This window comes from Nematolebias whitei, chromosome 2, assembly GCF_014905685.2.
Source record: "Nematolebias whitei isolate Nwh7 chromosome 2, NemWhi1, whole genome shotgun sequence".
Classification (NCBI taxonomy): domain Eukaryota; kingdom Metazoa; phylum Chordata; class Actinopteri; order Cyprinodontiformes; family Rivulidae; genus Nematolebias; species Nematolebias whitei.
Genome location: NC_056499.1, coordinates 17,639,276 through 17,656,037, shown reverse-complemented (window position 1 = coordinate 17,656,037; position 16,762 = coordinate 17,639,276). Strand labels below are relative to the sequence as shown.

General features: G+C 38.5%; 1 protein-coding gene across 1 annotated transcript in view; it reads left to right on the top strand.

Annotated features, from left to right (window-relative positions):
• Window positions 1-16,762, top strand: part of LOC119425923 (CUB and sushi domain-containing protein 1) — a 432,525-nt gene that overhangs the window by 65,966 nt on the left and 349,797 nt on the right. The window contains exon 3 of the mRNA XM_037693482.1: window positions 10,868-10,980. Within this exon, the coding sequence (XP_037549410.1) occupies window positions 10,868-10,980 (113 nt within the window). The remainder of the gene's footprint in view (window positions 1-10,867; window positions 10,981-16,762) is intronic.

The following is a 16,762-nucleotide window of genomic DNA, read 5'->3' as shown; positions in this document are numbered from 1 at the left end:
ATATATAAACCTATCTATACATCCATCTATCTATACATATATCTATCCTTGAGCAGCTGTGGCTGAGTGGTTAGAGCAGTCATCCTCCAATGCAAGAGATGGGGGTTTGAATCTACCATCAGTCACATGCCGAAGTGTCCCTGGGCAAGACTGAACCCCTCACTGCCTCCGATGTCTGTCCCATCGGTGTATGAATGTGATAAAGCACTGATTATTCTTTGAATAGATCTAGTAGAGTTCTGTATGAATGGGTAAAATGAGGGCACAGATTGTGTTGTAAAGCGCTTTGAGCATCTTGATAAGACAGAAAGACGCTTTATAAGTACAGACCATTTACCATAGACAGATTTTTCCCTAGGTGTGGTTCCACTTCACTTCAAGCTCAGATCCACTGCCAGAGGCCTAATTGCTTGAAGTTTCCAAGATTGTTCCTGGGATCTGTTGATCTGAATGCACGCACAGATGAATTCTCATTTATCCTTGAAATAATCATCGAACTTAAATATAAATCACAGAATTATTATTTTTGTGGACAGATAGAGGGCATGAAGCAAAAAGCTTACGTTTTAAACATTTTGCCTTTAAGTACTTTTCTTGATTTGCAGTGTCTTTAATGTGTATCTAATTTCCATCTCATCATCACTTACATTTCCAATCAATAAACAATTTATTATTAAACCTGTTTAAGTAAAATAAGTAAATAAGTAACCTGCTCAGCTCCAGAGCTTGCTGAAATCCCATCATAAACACTTACCACACTGGTTATCAGCTGTGGTAGCTCTATAATGTCGCTTGTGCTTCTTTGATCGATGTTAAAGTATATAGCCATCCTCTGCCCTGTACATCGTTGACTAGTTAGAAAAATCAACCTTGGCCCAGAGCAAAATGCCCTTCAAGGTTCATGTGCCCATGAAATTAATAACAAAGGGGTAAAAGCATGCTTTTAACAATTAATTTCACTTTGTTCACATCTACTATGATGAGTGGTGAAATATTTTTGTAATAATGTGACTGCTGTCCTCTGTGAGCCCCGAGGTGATTTATTGTAGCTTGTAGCATGGCAGGTTTTTGTTTAGTGCTGAGCAGCAGTAAATATAAAAAATAAATAAAAAAATAAATGCATATGCAGAATTAAACAGTAGATTTCACACTCCACACACTCACAGAGGAGATATTTGTGAAATACGATAAATTATAAAAAGGTGGGAAAATGAGGGCTCATTTAATAGCAGGTTAGGCTGAAGAAATAAAATAAAATAAAACACCTAATGACAGCTAAGTACTTACAAAGTAACTGAGCGATAATCATCTGTGGTGTAAACAAGCATTGCGTCAGTTTCTGGTACTTCATGTCCTCGATGTAGAATAATTAAATTAGGCTTTTGGAAAAAAAAACCAGACTTACATGGTGAAAGTATAAACTAAGTGGTGGTTTATTTCAACCAAGAAGCTAAAAGCTAATGCAATCAGAAAACATTTTTATATAGTGCCAAATCACAACAGAAGTTGTCTCAGGGCACTGTACAAAAACATACACTTACATAAAAAAATAAAAATAAAAAAAAAACGCCAATTAGTAAAAGTTATCTAAGTAAGCCAGCAGATTGCATTGAATCCACTTTGTTGCAGTCTCCAATTTTGAATGAAATGATCAATTATATCATCAAAAGATCTCGATGTAAAAGCAATGCACAGCCTGTTATTAGATTTAGCTACAGGGTAAATAGAGTTGCAAAACATGTAAAGTGTTAAATAAAAGACAAGGAGCCAACTCTAGTCTTGTTGCTTCTGTATGCTCTTTGTTTCTGTTCTAACCTCTTTTCCTTCCATCTGTCTTTCTGTCTGGTGTGTTTTGTATGCTTCCTTCATCTGTTCTTGTCTGTCCTCTGTGCCCTTGCTGTGAGGCAAGAGAATTAAAGTTATTCTGTTTTAACCAATGTCAGTTTTGTTTTTACTGTCCCCTGCATTGCTCATGACTCTAAGTGGCTTAACACTTTTTCCTCTCATTTTTGGCCATATAACATAAGAATGGCTATGATAAGTGACATAGTAAATAGCAAGCTGCTAATTCCTTGCATGTGTTAAACTATATCCACTATAGTACTATTTTTTTCTTACTGTCTGTTAAGGAAACACTTTAACTACCCATAATTCTTTTTGAAATTTTGCTTGATTTTTATCCTTTTCCAGTTTTTATGTTTAATTTGATATAATAATGATGATGACGATGATGATTAATATACTGTTGTTTTGGTGTTGTTGGTAGTAGTAATAGTAATAGTAGTAGTAGTAATAGTAGTAGTAAAGTACATTGAAAAAGCACACTATTGTGATTCTTTTTCTCGTTAGAATTATTATTATTTTTTTCTGTTATTTGCAACAAAACTAGTGCTGCATATATTGTCCTACTAAAGCCATTATAATTTCAAATTGTAACGGTCATTGATGTGATGCTGGTTATGACTTTCTTGTGCAATGCGTGATTTTTGAATTATTGAGTTTTACAAATAATTAGTGCTATGGGTTTTCATCGTATGTTCCCATACAATGTTGAAATTAGTTCTTTGCATCACACGTGAGATACACCCAGTTGGAGCAGTGGGCAGCTATGCAAATGCCTGGGGAGCATTTAGGGATTAGGTGTCTTGCTCAGAGACACCACGACATGCGGGCATGGAAGGGAGTCGAACCACAACTTTCTGATCCCAAGTCTGCTGCCCTGCCTCTACCCCATCATGACCCCATAGTTAAGCTTATAACTACATAGAAATATAATTGATATGTGTCAGCAGCTTTGATATGGTTTGAGGGGTATACATTATGGAATGGATAAATTATAATTTATTAATGCTTCATAAATTGTTAACAAAAACTTTTTTGGGGCACCGCCTTTCTACAGAAGAAAAAATGTCAATTTATGATTTATATGATTTTCAGTCTCAATAAATTACCCTAAATAATGAATTATTCTCTTCAGAGTAATATAATATGAACACACACACACAGGTGCAGGCACGCGTGTGTTTGGGACTATTATTATTATTATTTTTTGCATTTATCGAGAGATAACACGTTTGGTTATGCTATGAATGACTAAGTTAATCAAATGGCTATGTGTTTTATGAATACAGGTGGTGAAAGATGTTCAGAAATGGTCCAAATGTGTACAATTGAAGTAAACCAAAACATAATATCTTATGGAAAAAAGAAAAGTGTTGCTTTGAGGCAAAAATTGGAATTTGACCTATTTGAGGTTGAAGGTCCTACTGAGTCATTATTCTGGTTCAGCTCCTATGGTAGATACCAGGCATGTTTTGTGGCCAGATCTGGTAGGTGATGTCAAACGTGGCAGATCTCCTGGGGGTACCTGTGTCGGCTAATAAGAGACTTGTCTCTCGCTCTACGGCTGGTTCAGGCACTGACCTGGAAGTCTCAGTGCTTCGCTGGCTGGTGCTCATCTGGCTCTGTGCAGCCTAAGATTCTGGATCGGTCCAATTCTTTGAGGAGAAGAACGTCAAATTGATGGAGTTTAGCTTAAAGTTCTATCCTGCTTTACTTTGTAACTCAAACCAGGGTTTCTGGTATAGTTAAAAAAATTGTGTATAACAACAATGAAAATGTAACAAAGCAACTTTGATGAATAATGAAATGTGAGATGAAGCGGGTAATGACCCAGGAAACAACTCTTGGTTATAATTAAAATAAAAAACAGGATACTTGTGAAAGATTTGAGTAGTCAAACTTTGGAGAAACACGGGAACATAAAACTTTGTCCTGTTTTTTTCCACCTGGATTATAGAGCATGCACAAGGATATAAAACTTTGTGTTGAATTCAAAATGAAAAGTTCTGGAAGTCTTTGGCAACTCAAAGAAAACATTGATAATACAGCAAATTTCAGAGCATGCATGAATATGGAAGATCAGAATTATTGTTTTAACAGAATAAAACAATCAAAAAATAATCCCTGGGTTCATGAGATGTGAGGGCAGTGAGTCTCAACTCCTGCCCGTTGGAGGAGCTATCAGTCTGTGTGTAGTCCTGAGAGGAAAGTGGTCACCCTTGGGTTCCTTTTGAAGTAGGTTTGGAGAAAATATACTTGTATGTAAATCTCTGATAATATCAACAGCCATCATATTTTGTTGTTGATTTGGGAAGTCAAAAAGTCTGGTGGGGATTAACAAACAGAGGTTTTTCAATCAGTCAGCGTTCTTTGTCTCTGATAAAATCAGCTGAGAACTCTTTGTTATTCTCCAGAAACAATTGGCTTTCCTTGGGCTCAAAAGTGTGTCCTGTGTATGTGAAGAGTATGGCTGCTTGAGGATAAATCTCTGTGTTAGCAGATTTTGGCCCCATTTAAACGGATACGACAGGGGGAACAGTTTTTTCGGATGTTGATTTGAGGAAAAAATCCACGATGACACGACGGCATCCAGTGTTTACATGTATCCGCAGGATCCCCCCCCCCCCCCCCCCGAGTCCACTGTATTGGCACTATGAATTTTGTACATCCATCTAATATGCACGTGAGCTGCCTGGACCAGTTGTCTGAAATGACTTTCTTCTGGGCTGAAAGCTCAACTAACAACAAAACTTAAAGCCAGATTTTGTACATGAGTCGACGAATTTGACGCCGATTTGACCGCTTCGTCTAACAGCTCGACACCGATCGCTGAGTGAACCAGCATTGACAAGGATGATGTCGGACTTCCCAATCCGGTGGTAATCGGTAGTTGCCGAGCAAAGCTACAGCAGCTAAATCAACGTTCTCAATAATGTTTACTTGTGTTGTTTGGTTACACAACAACCAACTGAGTTTTTATTTTTCCTGCGAGGAGAAGCTATCCTCCCACCAGAGGCGGACCGGTTCCGAAAGAGCATACACCTCGATGGAGCAGGACGACCGTGAAGAGAGAGATGTTGGATCATCTATTCACTTAAAATTCCCCTCTGTTCTTTTTTTCCAATCCATTCAATGTTTTTAAGCTGCATTAAGCAAAGGAGTGACAGTCTGTACAAGCCAGATAAACAACATGGCGTCAGTATTCAGGAAGACAACAGGCGAAGCGTACAGTTCATTAATATAGTTTACAGTTCGGGTTAATATGTTTTTAATAGCGAGTTCAATTTGTCAGTGTTTGTGTGACGTACAGTTTGCAGTGTTTAATAAATAAATAAATAAAAATTAAACCTGATGTCTTCATTTTCAAATTTAATAAGATGCAATATGCTTCACATCATTGTTTAAATCACAAATTGAATTACATAATGTTCATATAGCTTCATTTAGCTAAAATAGCTTCATTACATCTCCCACCACTAACAGAAACAAGATTTATTATCATTACTGTTATTATTTAGCACATTTAGTATGTTATAGTCCAGAGCCACATGTGAAATATACGCCTGCCTCGACAGCCTTGTTAGCGATTTCAAATTCTATTCGACTGGCATCTCTTCCCAACACAGATGTCGGTCACAGCACCTACATTCCGGCGTAGATTAACTACGAGACTCCAAATATATTCCATCAGTCGTAGCACAGAAAGCAGGATGTTATACTCCATCGCCATTGTTGTTGATAGAAATATGCCGTTGGTCCGCGCGCGTGTGAAATGTACGCTTGTAGTGCGCATGTGCTTTCATAACTCTGTGGGACTTTTGACACCTCTGCGAGCTGTCTCCCAGAAAGTCTCCACTCTGAGACCTGGGTTGAATAACCTCCGGATTCAACGAGGGGGTGACTGGTGTCGTGTAAAGGAACAGATGAACTGCAGAGAAAAAGGTGCTGTTTCACTCAAAATACGCTCTGTGTAAACTGCCCCTTTATATAAAGTAGGACACTACATGGTACAACACTGCCGCTCTATGTGCTTAAAAAAACCTTCAAGATATTTCAGCCAAACTGCATGCTCTTTTATTACCCTCGTAATTTGCTATTTTTTATCCAGTGTTACTTATGTCATTCACTCACCTTCTGGCTCCACTCTGTTTCAGCAAGATTGATTAAACCAAAACAACTCACCGTTTCTTTGACTGACCTATTCGGCATGATAAGGAACACGTGCCAGTGCCACAATAAAAGCAACTCTTCAAGCATTTTAAGCACTGCTTGGTGCCTATATTACCACATGATTCAATAAAGATAAACGTAGCATGAGCACTGACTTGTATGTTGGTTTTCCTCTTTCTCTGGTCACCTCAGTCATTCTCAACGAACAGTGATGATTTCTGTACTGATATTTTGATGTCTCAATGTCTTGTCTAGTATGGATGTTTTGTGTGCCTACTGACTCTGAAACAAATTGCCCCTTGGGGTTAAAATTCTTGAACTTGAACATGGTTTTGCCACAGTTACTGAAAGCCATTCAGCTTGAATGTTCAGAAAATAAAGTCATTGTTAGCGGTGTTCCGATAGATCGGCCACTGATCATTATCGACCGATTTATGCGAAAATGTGTGTGATCGGCATATACCGATCACACTGTGCAGGCACACGGCAGCAAATCATAAACAAACATATCTGCTGTGTGGAACTTTTACACCGTTTGTGAGAGTGATGTAAAGTTTGCATTCTGCAACACATGCAATGGAAAAATACCTTGCAGGGGAAGCGCATTAAAATGCTTCAACGCAATGAATTTAATATGACGTTTACAAAACAAACACTTGGCAGAGTATGGTGAGTTTTCAAGGCTCACTGCAGAGAATGAAGAGAAGACACCCGGAGCAGCAACAGTCAGATGGCAGTTAGCACAGCCCACACTTGGCAACACTCGCCCGTATGAGTGTGACAGTCAGAAGGCTAAGCAAATACCCCGAAAAATAATGGAATTCATCGGGCTACATGGCCAGTCTTTCTCAGTGGTGGAAAACACCTGGTTCCGCCGACTGCTCTTTCACTTGGAGCTTTTTCATGTAAATATTTCCATAAACGTAGCCCTGCCAGAGCTCCACCAGACAGTGTACTCTCACATCGAACATCTCCTCGCATGCAGAACAGCTTTATGAAGTTGAAAATCTGCATCGATCCAGTGAGCTGTTAAACTCGGCATCAACATGTCACTCGTGAAACTTACAGAATATTCCAAAAAAAGACAAGGTACATCTGATACTGAGAAATAATGCCTGAAACATGGTGAAAGCTATGACGAAATAAACTCATGACTGAAAAAAAAACTGATGCTCCTTTTTATTAAAAATTATTTTCCTACAATCCTTATCAACAAGTCATAGATAGGCGTTTAGCATGTGTAAATGCTGCTCAACATTTTCTCCCTGTTCAAAGCAAATGCACTTTAATTTCATTTGTGCTGTTTTTGTTTCAAAGTCTTTAAGACCATATTAATGTTATTTAAGTAGCAAATAGGCTATTTTATTTTACAAATGAAGCAACAGACCCATTATTATTTATTTATAAATTATAAGAAATCTAAGCACTTAGTTGTGTTTTTCTTTGACAATGCACAACAGCTTGCTCATGCACAAAACAGTAAGCCATCAGATATCTCAGGTATTATTGATTTAGTAACTTGTAGTTTATTTGAATGCAACCTGCATTTGACTTTGAATGTATCCTTTTTCTACTTGACATTATTTGATTTAGGCAATGTTTTGAGATTTATTGGATTTTCTGCACTTAGTCTCTTGCGAGCCTTAACATTTTCATTCTGTTAAAGGTTGCCACTGACAACAGGTACAGTAATTTTAAGTGTTTATCAGTTGTCCTTTTGACTAAATAGTTGCTGTATTGTGCCTGCAAGTTTATACAGTATATATATTGTCTTGAAAACATAAATAAAAACATGGTTTTGTCCGAATTAAGGTGATTTTTATGGTTCCTTTTTTCCAGATCACGTAGGAAATAGCACTCATCTTAACTAAATCAAAAAATTTACAGCCAATCCATGTGATCAATATCGGTGATCGACACCATGAGTGATCGTATCGGTGATCAGCAGCAAAAACCCTGATCAGAGCATCCCTAGTCATTATGTAACTAAATCAAGTATTGCCATGATCTGTTTGCTTTTAAATTTGTTTATTTTGCTGCATTGAATTATAAATGTGATAAACAAAGCCCAAATGTGTAATTTAAAGAAATTACATTTCAAGAATTACTTATTTGCAATAAAATATAAAAGTGAATCAAACACACACACACACACACACACACATACACACGCCCCTCCATCCTGCACAAAAGTCATGTTGTTTTTGACAATCAATCTATAAAGTGTGTATACGCTAGCCTGCAACATATTTTGAACTTCATAAATTCTCATCTTTTGTCATATCCTTTGTTTCATTTATTTTGTTTCCTGCTTTCAGGATTAAACTTCAGGTTTAAAAATGTCATTAAAATTGTTCGTTAGCTGTTTCTTGTTTATTTTTATGTGTTTGCAACATGGGATTTCCTTATTTAGTTTAACATGGAGTATATATTTTACATTATAATATTCATTTGCATAGCTTTTTATATATTTGTTTTTTAGGAAATATAATTTTACAAAAAGGTTTGTAAAACACATTAGCTGCCTAAACATTATTTCTTTTCACTAACTCACTGTGGAAGTGAAATATGGTCTCTCTGCTGCTGCAACAGGAGGGAACTGCTTCTTCACCTCCTCCTGCCTCATCTGCATTTTCTTGCCTCAGAAAACTCCTCTAATTCTTGCAGCACAGCCAAACCGCCACTTGATGCTAATAATGATCTGCCAAGTGCATGCTCTTTTTCTCTTTTCACAGTGGTGCAGAGAATATTTATGTGCCAGGTATAGATGTTGTGAGGTGATAAGACCTAGATGCAAATGCTATTTTTTAAATAAATCAGTCCTCATATGTATATATGTATTCTGTCTATAAACATATAGGTATACAGAAAAAAGTCCTAATGACATATAGATATTAATAGTTATCTCCCCCCCCCCTGTTTTTTTACTTTTTATTTTTAAAAATGTTTTCGTTGCTTTCCAGTTCTTATTCTTACCATTTTGCTTGAGCTGAAATGTATTGTTGTTCATTGGTATTCTTCCAATGGGTCCTGCAACAACACTAAATGTTTTCTCTAACCTGGCTATTGGAAATGAAATGTAAGTTTGGTGTTTTCACCTTGGATCATATTTAAAATCAATATGACATAAACCAGCATTTGTTTATTTATATTTTATTCTTACGCATGGCTTAATTTGTGAAGCAGAAATGGCTCATTGGCAAAAATAAATAAATAAAATAAATCCTTTATAAAGGTACCGTTTTGTAAAAAAAAAAAAAAAAAAAAACCTTTTTGTGCAATAACCTTTACTGTGTCTGAAGTTTATTGTACAAAAGCTCCAGGCCAGCCATCAAAAGTAAATTGTAACCACAAACAAAATACTTTATATTTGGTCTTTGCTTTAGGAGAACATTCACAACAATGGCAAACAGCAGAAAAATAGAGTACAGAAAAAAACATCATAAAGCAAAGCTGTTCTTTATGCTTTCAGGTGTAGTTTTATTTATTTATTTATTTTTTAACTACATTTACATTATTGCTACCTCAACCACCTGATCCACCAAATCAGCAGTCTCCCTCAGTTACAATTGAAGCACAGAGAAACAAATATGCTCCAGTAACATGAGGTCTGGAGATTGCAGAGAAGATCAAGGAATAAAAAGAACAACATATTGTCAGCTTTTAAGGGATCACGCAGAATGAACATTTTATGGTTTTAGCTTTGATAGAGCAGGTTTAGCTTGGATTTTGTCTTATTTACAACTTTAGCAGTTCAGCCTCTGTTTACCTTTGAACAAACAATTGAAACTTTGTCCTGTTTGAATTATTTTATTTATGAGACTTTTTTTGTATCTTGTTTTTTTCCAGTGTTGTAGTTCTTGTTTTTTCTTTATTTTTTATTCCTTCATTAGAGATCTTTGACATCAGGTAGTGCTAAGCAGAAGCGAAAGAAGTGAACAAAAAAACTAATATTTTGTCTGATTTTTGTCTCTGTTCAGTTAAAAAAAAGATAATAATTAAAAAAATTATATATATATATATATATATATATATATATATATATATATATATATTTAAATATAAAGTATTAATTTTTTTGGATACAGACATCCAGGCATTGAGAACAAATGCACTACTGGACTATGGCTCATTAAAAAAAAAAAAGTTTTTTTTTTTTTTCAACCTTCTCATCTTTATCAATCATTTATCATTTCTCTCTCGTCCGTCCCTTACTCTCTGCCCACCATTCACTGCCGCATATTCCTGCACAGTGTGAACCTATTATATCACCACTTGCCCCGAAGAGCTACTTAACTTTGCATTTCGTTAGTGTCCAAATCTTAATACCCCAATTTTGCAGTCTAGTAAGGTATTACTTTCTCTCCTGTAATGTATGTCTTTTAGAATCACAGTTTTGTAGTTTCATTGTCCATTCGGATGTTTTCATCTGTCCAGACACAATTGTCAGTGTTACCTCTATAGAGAATCAGATGGAGAATCAGCAGTCTTTCAGATCACACTGTCTAGCTCTTTCAGCTAAGCTCACTCAGTAAAATAAAGCAGTAATTTTATAACAATATTTTAATGTAGTCCTTATGCAGTTTGAATAATACATTTCCAGGAGTCATCAAGGCAATTTTTACGTTTTTGACAAAAATTATGAACACAAAAATTAACTTTGAGACGAGTCTAAATAGTTTAGAGTACAGTCTTAGTTTACTTCAATCAACACTATGCAAAATGTAATTTTATTGTAATAAATTTGATGCTTATCCTAGATTTTCAACCTTTAGTAATCCTCATTATTTTAAGGGGTCTTACACTTGCTTAAATGGATTTGCATAACTTTTTTCTTTGTATGTTTGTTTTCCAGGTTGTCGGGGTTTATGCTGCCCTCACCCATAGTCAGCAGTGGATCTATATTAGCCTTGTGGTTTACAACAGACTTTGCTGTGAGTGCACAGGGCTTCAAAGCTGTATATGAAGGTAAGAACATGACCTATTTGCCACAAATAGAAGCATTGTTGTCATTGCTGGTTGTCTAGAAACTATAATTTTAAGAAAAAAAAATCCCCAAACAGGATAATTGCAGTCATTTGCAGGGATTCACGTATCATTAGTTGTCGATTTTGAGTATAATCATCTCCAGCTCAGGTGGTTCCTATGTGCCACTGTTTGATGATTCTGTGTAGCTTGGCATCACAAAGAAGTTGATTTTTATTGGACTCAGTCATGTGTGTCTCTGTTGGGTCCTGAGCACCATAGCAAGTGAACACTTGTTGATGAAGCACTGATATACATCTCACACATTTCTCTTAGCCACTGGTGAAGTTGAATGACAGAGCTCTTCTCATAAATGATGAGAAAATCAGTTAATGTAAAACCTTTTGTGTGGGTGAGCCTTGGCTCACAGCTCAAAGGTGCTGCCTCAGCAGTTTGCAAGTCTGTATTACACATATACTGCAGGCATACAGTGTATTGATGTCTCCTGTATATATTTCTTTTCTACAATGTTAGCTGTTTTTTCAACATCTTTTATTTTTTTTGCTATATTTTACTTGTTTGGTTCAAGCATGGTTTCTCCGTGTTTAGTTGCAACACAAATCCCTGACCTTTAAGAGGTGCACTTCCATTTTGCTTGTGTAACAGTTCATCTATGAATCATGAGCTCTAAATATCAAAGACAAATTCAAGTAACTAAAAAAGAAAAACAAACAAACAACCAAAAAACACTATGTCCCCTGAGTGTGTGTACATGTGTGTTTGTATTCCTACAAAGTATTTCACGCATTCAGTCAGTGTTATTGTGTTGCGGTGCATTTGTATTTGAGTGTCTCTGGATGTATGTCACTTCTGATATTGTGTGAAAAAAAAATCTGACAGCCATTTAACATTACTTCAGGGAGCCTTTTTTTTTTTATCATTTTGTTGTATTCATTTTCCCCTTTTAGTACACCACAAAATTAGTTTAGTTTCAAGCTTGTTTTGTGCACATGTACTGTATTAGATGCTTGCATAACTATCAGTTTTGTTTGTTTATTTGTTGTTGCATCAATGTCCCCATCTACATATTCCATCCATTCATCCATTATGTTTTACCCGCTTCTTCCATTTTGTGTCAAGGGGTCGCCGGTGCCCATGTCCAGCAATCACTGTGCGCGGGGCGGGGTACACCCTGGACAGGTCGCAAGTCCATCACAGGGCCACATAGAGACAAATGAGACAAACAACCATTCACTCTGTCACTCACACCTAGGGACAATTTAGAGTTACCAATCAGCCTAACATGCATGTTTTTGGTCTGTGGGAGGAAACCGGAGTACCCGGAGAAAACCCACGCATGCACGGAGAGAACATGCAAACTCCACCCAGAAAGGCTGCTGGACCGGGGTTTGAACCGGGGACCTGCTCACTGAGAGGCAGCAGCTCTACCAGTTGCACCACCGTGCTGGCGCTCCATCTACGTCTTCTACCTCTTATCTGTAATTTGGTTGCAAAGGCAAAAGGTCCAGGAGAGAAACCCAGACTTCCCTCTTTCCATTGACACCTTCCAGCTCATTCTGCGGTACGCCAAGGCATTCCCAGGCCAGCAAAGCTACACAATCCCCCCCATCAATACCTGGATCTTCTCTGGGTCTTTGGTGATATTTTCCTGGAAAACCTCTAAAGGGAAGCCTCCAGGAGGCATCCTAATCAGATACCCAAACTATCTGTTTACTCCTTCTGATGCATAGGAACAGTGACTCTACTCCAAGCTTCCTCTGAATGTTAGAGATCCTCACCCTATCTCTAAGGCTGAGCCTGGCCATCCTGCAAAGGAAGCCCATTTTGGCCACTTGTATCCAGGATCTTGTCTTTTGGTCATGATCCAAATCACATGACTATGGGTGTGGATTGGAACGTAGACAGACCATTAAATTGAAACCTTTATCTTTCAACTCAGCTCTTTCTTCACCATGACTGATTTAAGCAATGCCCTAATTCCATTGATCCATCTCCCGCTCCATCCTACCATCACTCATGAACAAGACGCCCAGACACTTGAACTTCTCCACCTAAGGCAAAGTCTTGCCCCCAATCTGAGGGGGGGGACTCCACCTGTTCTGGTCAAGAACCATGCCCTCAGACTTAAAGGAACAGACTCTCATACCAGCTGCTTCCACACTCAGCTGTGAACCATTTTAGTGCACACAGAAAGTTTTGGCCTGAAGATGGTAGCAAAACCCCATCATTCCCATAAATCAGAGATGAGACCACAAAGTTACCAAACCAGACATACTCTTTTCCACAACCGCATCTTGAGATTCTGGCCGTGTACACCACAAACAGGATCGGGAACAGCCCTGATGGAATCCAACCTGCACTGAGAACGAACTTGACTTTGTGCCAAGAATATGAACACAGCTCCTGCTTTGATTATACAGGGACCAGATAGCCCTTAAAAGTAACCCAGACACCACATACACCCACAGCACCCCACAGATGCCTCGAGAAACACGGTCGTAAGCCTTCTCAAGATCCACAAAACACATGTTGACTGGAGAAGCAAATTACCTAGACACCCTTAGCAACTCCACAAAGGTGAAGATCTGGTCTACTGTTCCATGACTGAGACTGAAGCCACATTGCTCTTCCTGAATCTGAGGTTCAACAATTGGTCAGAGCCTCCCTTCTAACATCCTGGAATAAACATTCCCTGGGAGGACGAGAGGTGTGATCCCACAATGGAACAGACTCTCACACTGTCACTGCACTCCACAAGCATTGTCCAGCCCTCTATGTGACAGTGAAGAGACTGGTCAACCATGAAAACCCCACAACATCTAGAGCCTTCAGCATCTCTGGGTGAATCTTGTCCATCTCTGGCACCCTGTCACTGAGGAGTTTTTTGACTACTTCAGTGACCTCTGTCATGGTAATGGACTTGTATTGTTTCTGTGCAGTGCCCTGAGACAACTTATGTTGTGAATTAGTGCTATATAAATAAACTGAATTAAATGAAACTGAATTATGTTTCCCTAAGTCCTCAGACTCTGCCTCTTCAAAGGTGGACATAGTAGGTGGACTAAGGAGATCCTCAACGTGCTCCTTCTACTGCTCAACAATATTCTCAGTCTAGGTCAGCAGTTCCCCACTCAAATTAAGTAAAGCTTGGGAGAGGGTTCGCTTTACTATCCTAAGTTGCCAAACAATTTGCCAAAACTTCCTTGGGGGTGATCAAAAGTCCTTCTCCATGACCTATCCAAATTCCTCCCATTCCTGAGCTTTTACATCTGCAACCACCAAAGCTGCAGTACTCCTGTCCACCCTGTACCCATCAGCTGCTTCAGGAGTCCACTGGGAGAGCCAATTGGAGCCTTCTACAGCCTCCATCACCGCTGATGTCCACCAGTGGGTCCTTCGGTTGCTGCCCTGACAGACACCAATGACTTTCAGGGCACAGGTCCTGGAAGCTATGTCTGCAACTGATGCCCTGAACATGGCCCATTTGGATTCCATGTCCCTGACTTCCCCCTGGACATGTGAAAAACTCTCCTGCAGGTATAATTTGAAAGCCGCACAGAACGAGGGTTCCACCAAATGATCCCAATTCACACTCACTATATGTTTGAGTTTATCTGGTCTGCCCAGCTACCTCCTTTACCACTGGATCCAACTCAGCTCTACCCCCTCTTTACCCATGTATCCAAGACATAGTGCTGCAGGTCCAATGACACAATTACAAAATCTATCATCGAACTTTGGCCTAAGGTGGCCTGGTGCCAAGTACACTTATGAACCACACTATACTCAAACATGATGTCTGTTATGGACAAGCCATGCCTGGCAAAGAAGTCCAATATGTAAACATCATTTGGGTTTAGATCAGGGAGGCAATTCCTTCCAATCAGCTCCTTTGAGATTACTCTGTCATTGCCCTCATGGGCATTGAAGTCACACAGTAGAATGAAGGAATCCCCATATGGCACCCCTTCCATTATACCATTCAGAAACCCCAGAAAAGCCAGGTAATATGAACTGATGTTTGGTGCATAAATGCCAACAACAGTCAGATCGTTCTCACCTGCATCTCGAAGCCGCAGAGAGGCAACCCCGTCATTTTTCTCACACCTGCACGATGCCTCTCACCCTGGGTAAATCTGGAGTAGGAGAGAGTCAGACCTCTCTTCAGGAATGGGATTCTAGAGCCCAAGCTGTGCACATAAGTGAACCCAAATATATTTTGTTTGAACCTCACGTAAAAGCTCTGGCTCCTTACCTGCTATTGAGGTGACATTCCATGTCCCTGGAGTTAGTCTATGACACTAGGTATCAGCATGGCCAGGGACCCACCCTTGTCTTCTGCCTAGCATACATAGCACCCAACCTTGACAGGCCTCCTCGCAGGTGGTGGGTCCACGTAGAGGTGGCTTCTTGTTATTTTTTTGGGCTTGGCCCGGCCGAACCCCAAAAGCAAAGGTTTCACCACTTGATGCTCACTAGCAAGTTAGCTCCCCCAGATCTGGCTCCAGTGAGGTGCCCCGGTTTCTCCTTTTTCTGGCATTGTTTCCTGATTCATTGGTTGTGTTTTCATCATGGCTCTGCATCTCTCATAGTCTTACCCCTCACCTGAGAGCTCTTTGCCATTGATGACCCTACAAGGGGCTGATGCCCCTCACAACATATCCTCCAAGATAACAGGAGTACTCAAACCCTTCCACCATGGTAAGGTGGTGATTTTTCAGAGGGAAATCAATATTGTTACGTCAATATTTCATACAGAAAATAGTGTGTGTGTGTGGGGGGGGGGGGGGGGTATGCGTGTGACAAGAAAATAATATTCTTGCATCAGGGCATGACATTTCAGTTCATGTTTCAAACAGTTTCAAATCATGTGATGTGATCTTGTGCATGTGTCAGGAATGGTTAGATTATGTGATGGGATTATTCCTGACACAGGCAAGTATGCATTGTAGGATTTCACTTTTAAGACCAGATACATTAACTGACATTATACTTAAATAAGATCACAATAATGGCACCTCAAGGGGATAATAATTATGACAAAGTACTAAATACTAAATTAAAGTTGAATTCATGTATGAAATATACAGTAAATTGGACTCATAATTGGTATTATAAAGACGGTAAAACGACTGTTTCAGGAAAACTATTTTCTGCTTGAAATAGACTGTTTTGATGTCAGGTTAGTCTAATTACTTTGTTTAAAACACCAAAAATAAATTCTGTCGTCTTACCAGTTCCATAAGAAGATGTGAATGTTTGTGTCTAAAGCTAATTTTAGGTGTGATAAAAAAGTGAGATATAATTTTTCAGAGATATTTGTTACCGTACATTTCCACTTACATTTCTAAAAAAATCACTCAATAGTGATTTTAAAAACTCAAATGTTCCAATCAATTTATTTTAATTATATATATTAAAGTTTTGTCTAATCATAATACAATCACATACAAAATATATTTCAGTTGGTATTGTAATCAAAATAGTTATCTGCAGAGATGGTCTAAAGAATTTTATGATCTAACCTAAACAAAATGCAGGACTGCCTCTGACGTTTTGGAATGTTGACCTGTTCAGGGTGTACCCCACCTCTCACCCAAAAACCACTTTAAAACCAATAGAGGTACGATATTTTGATTTTATCTGAAATTTTTAAGAGGGTTCATTCCACAGGTTCTGGTTATGGATGGTTTACTTGGAATACACAGCGTTGGATTTAAGTGACACCATGATATATATATATATACATAAGAGCGTTCACACG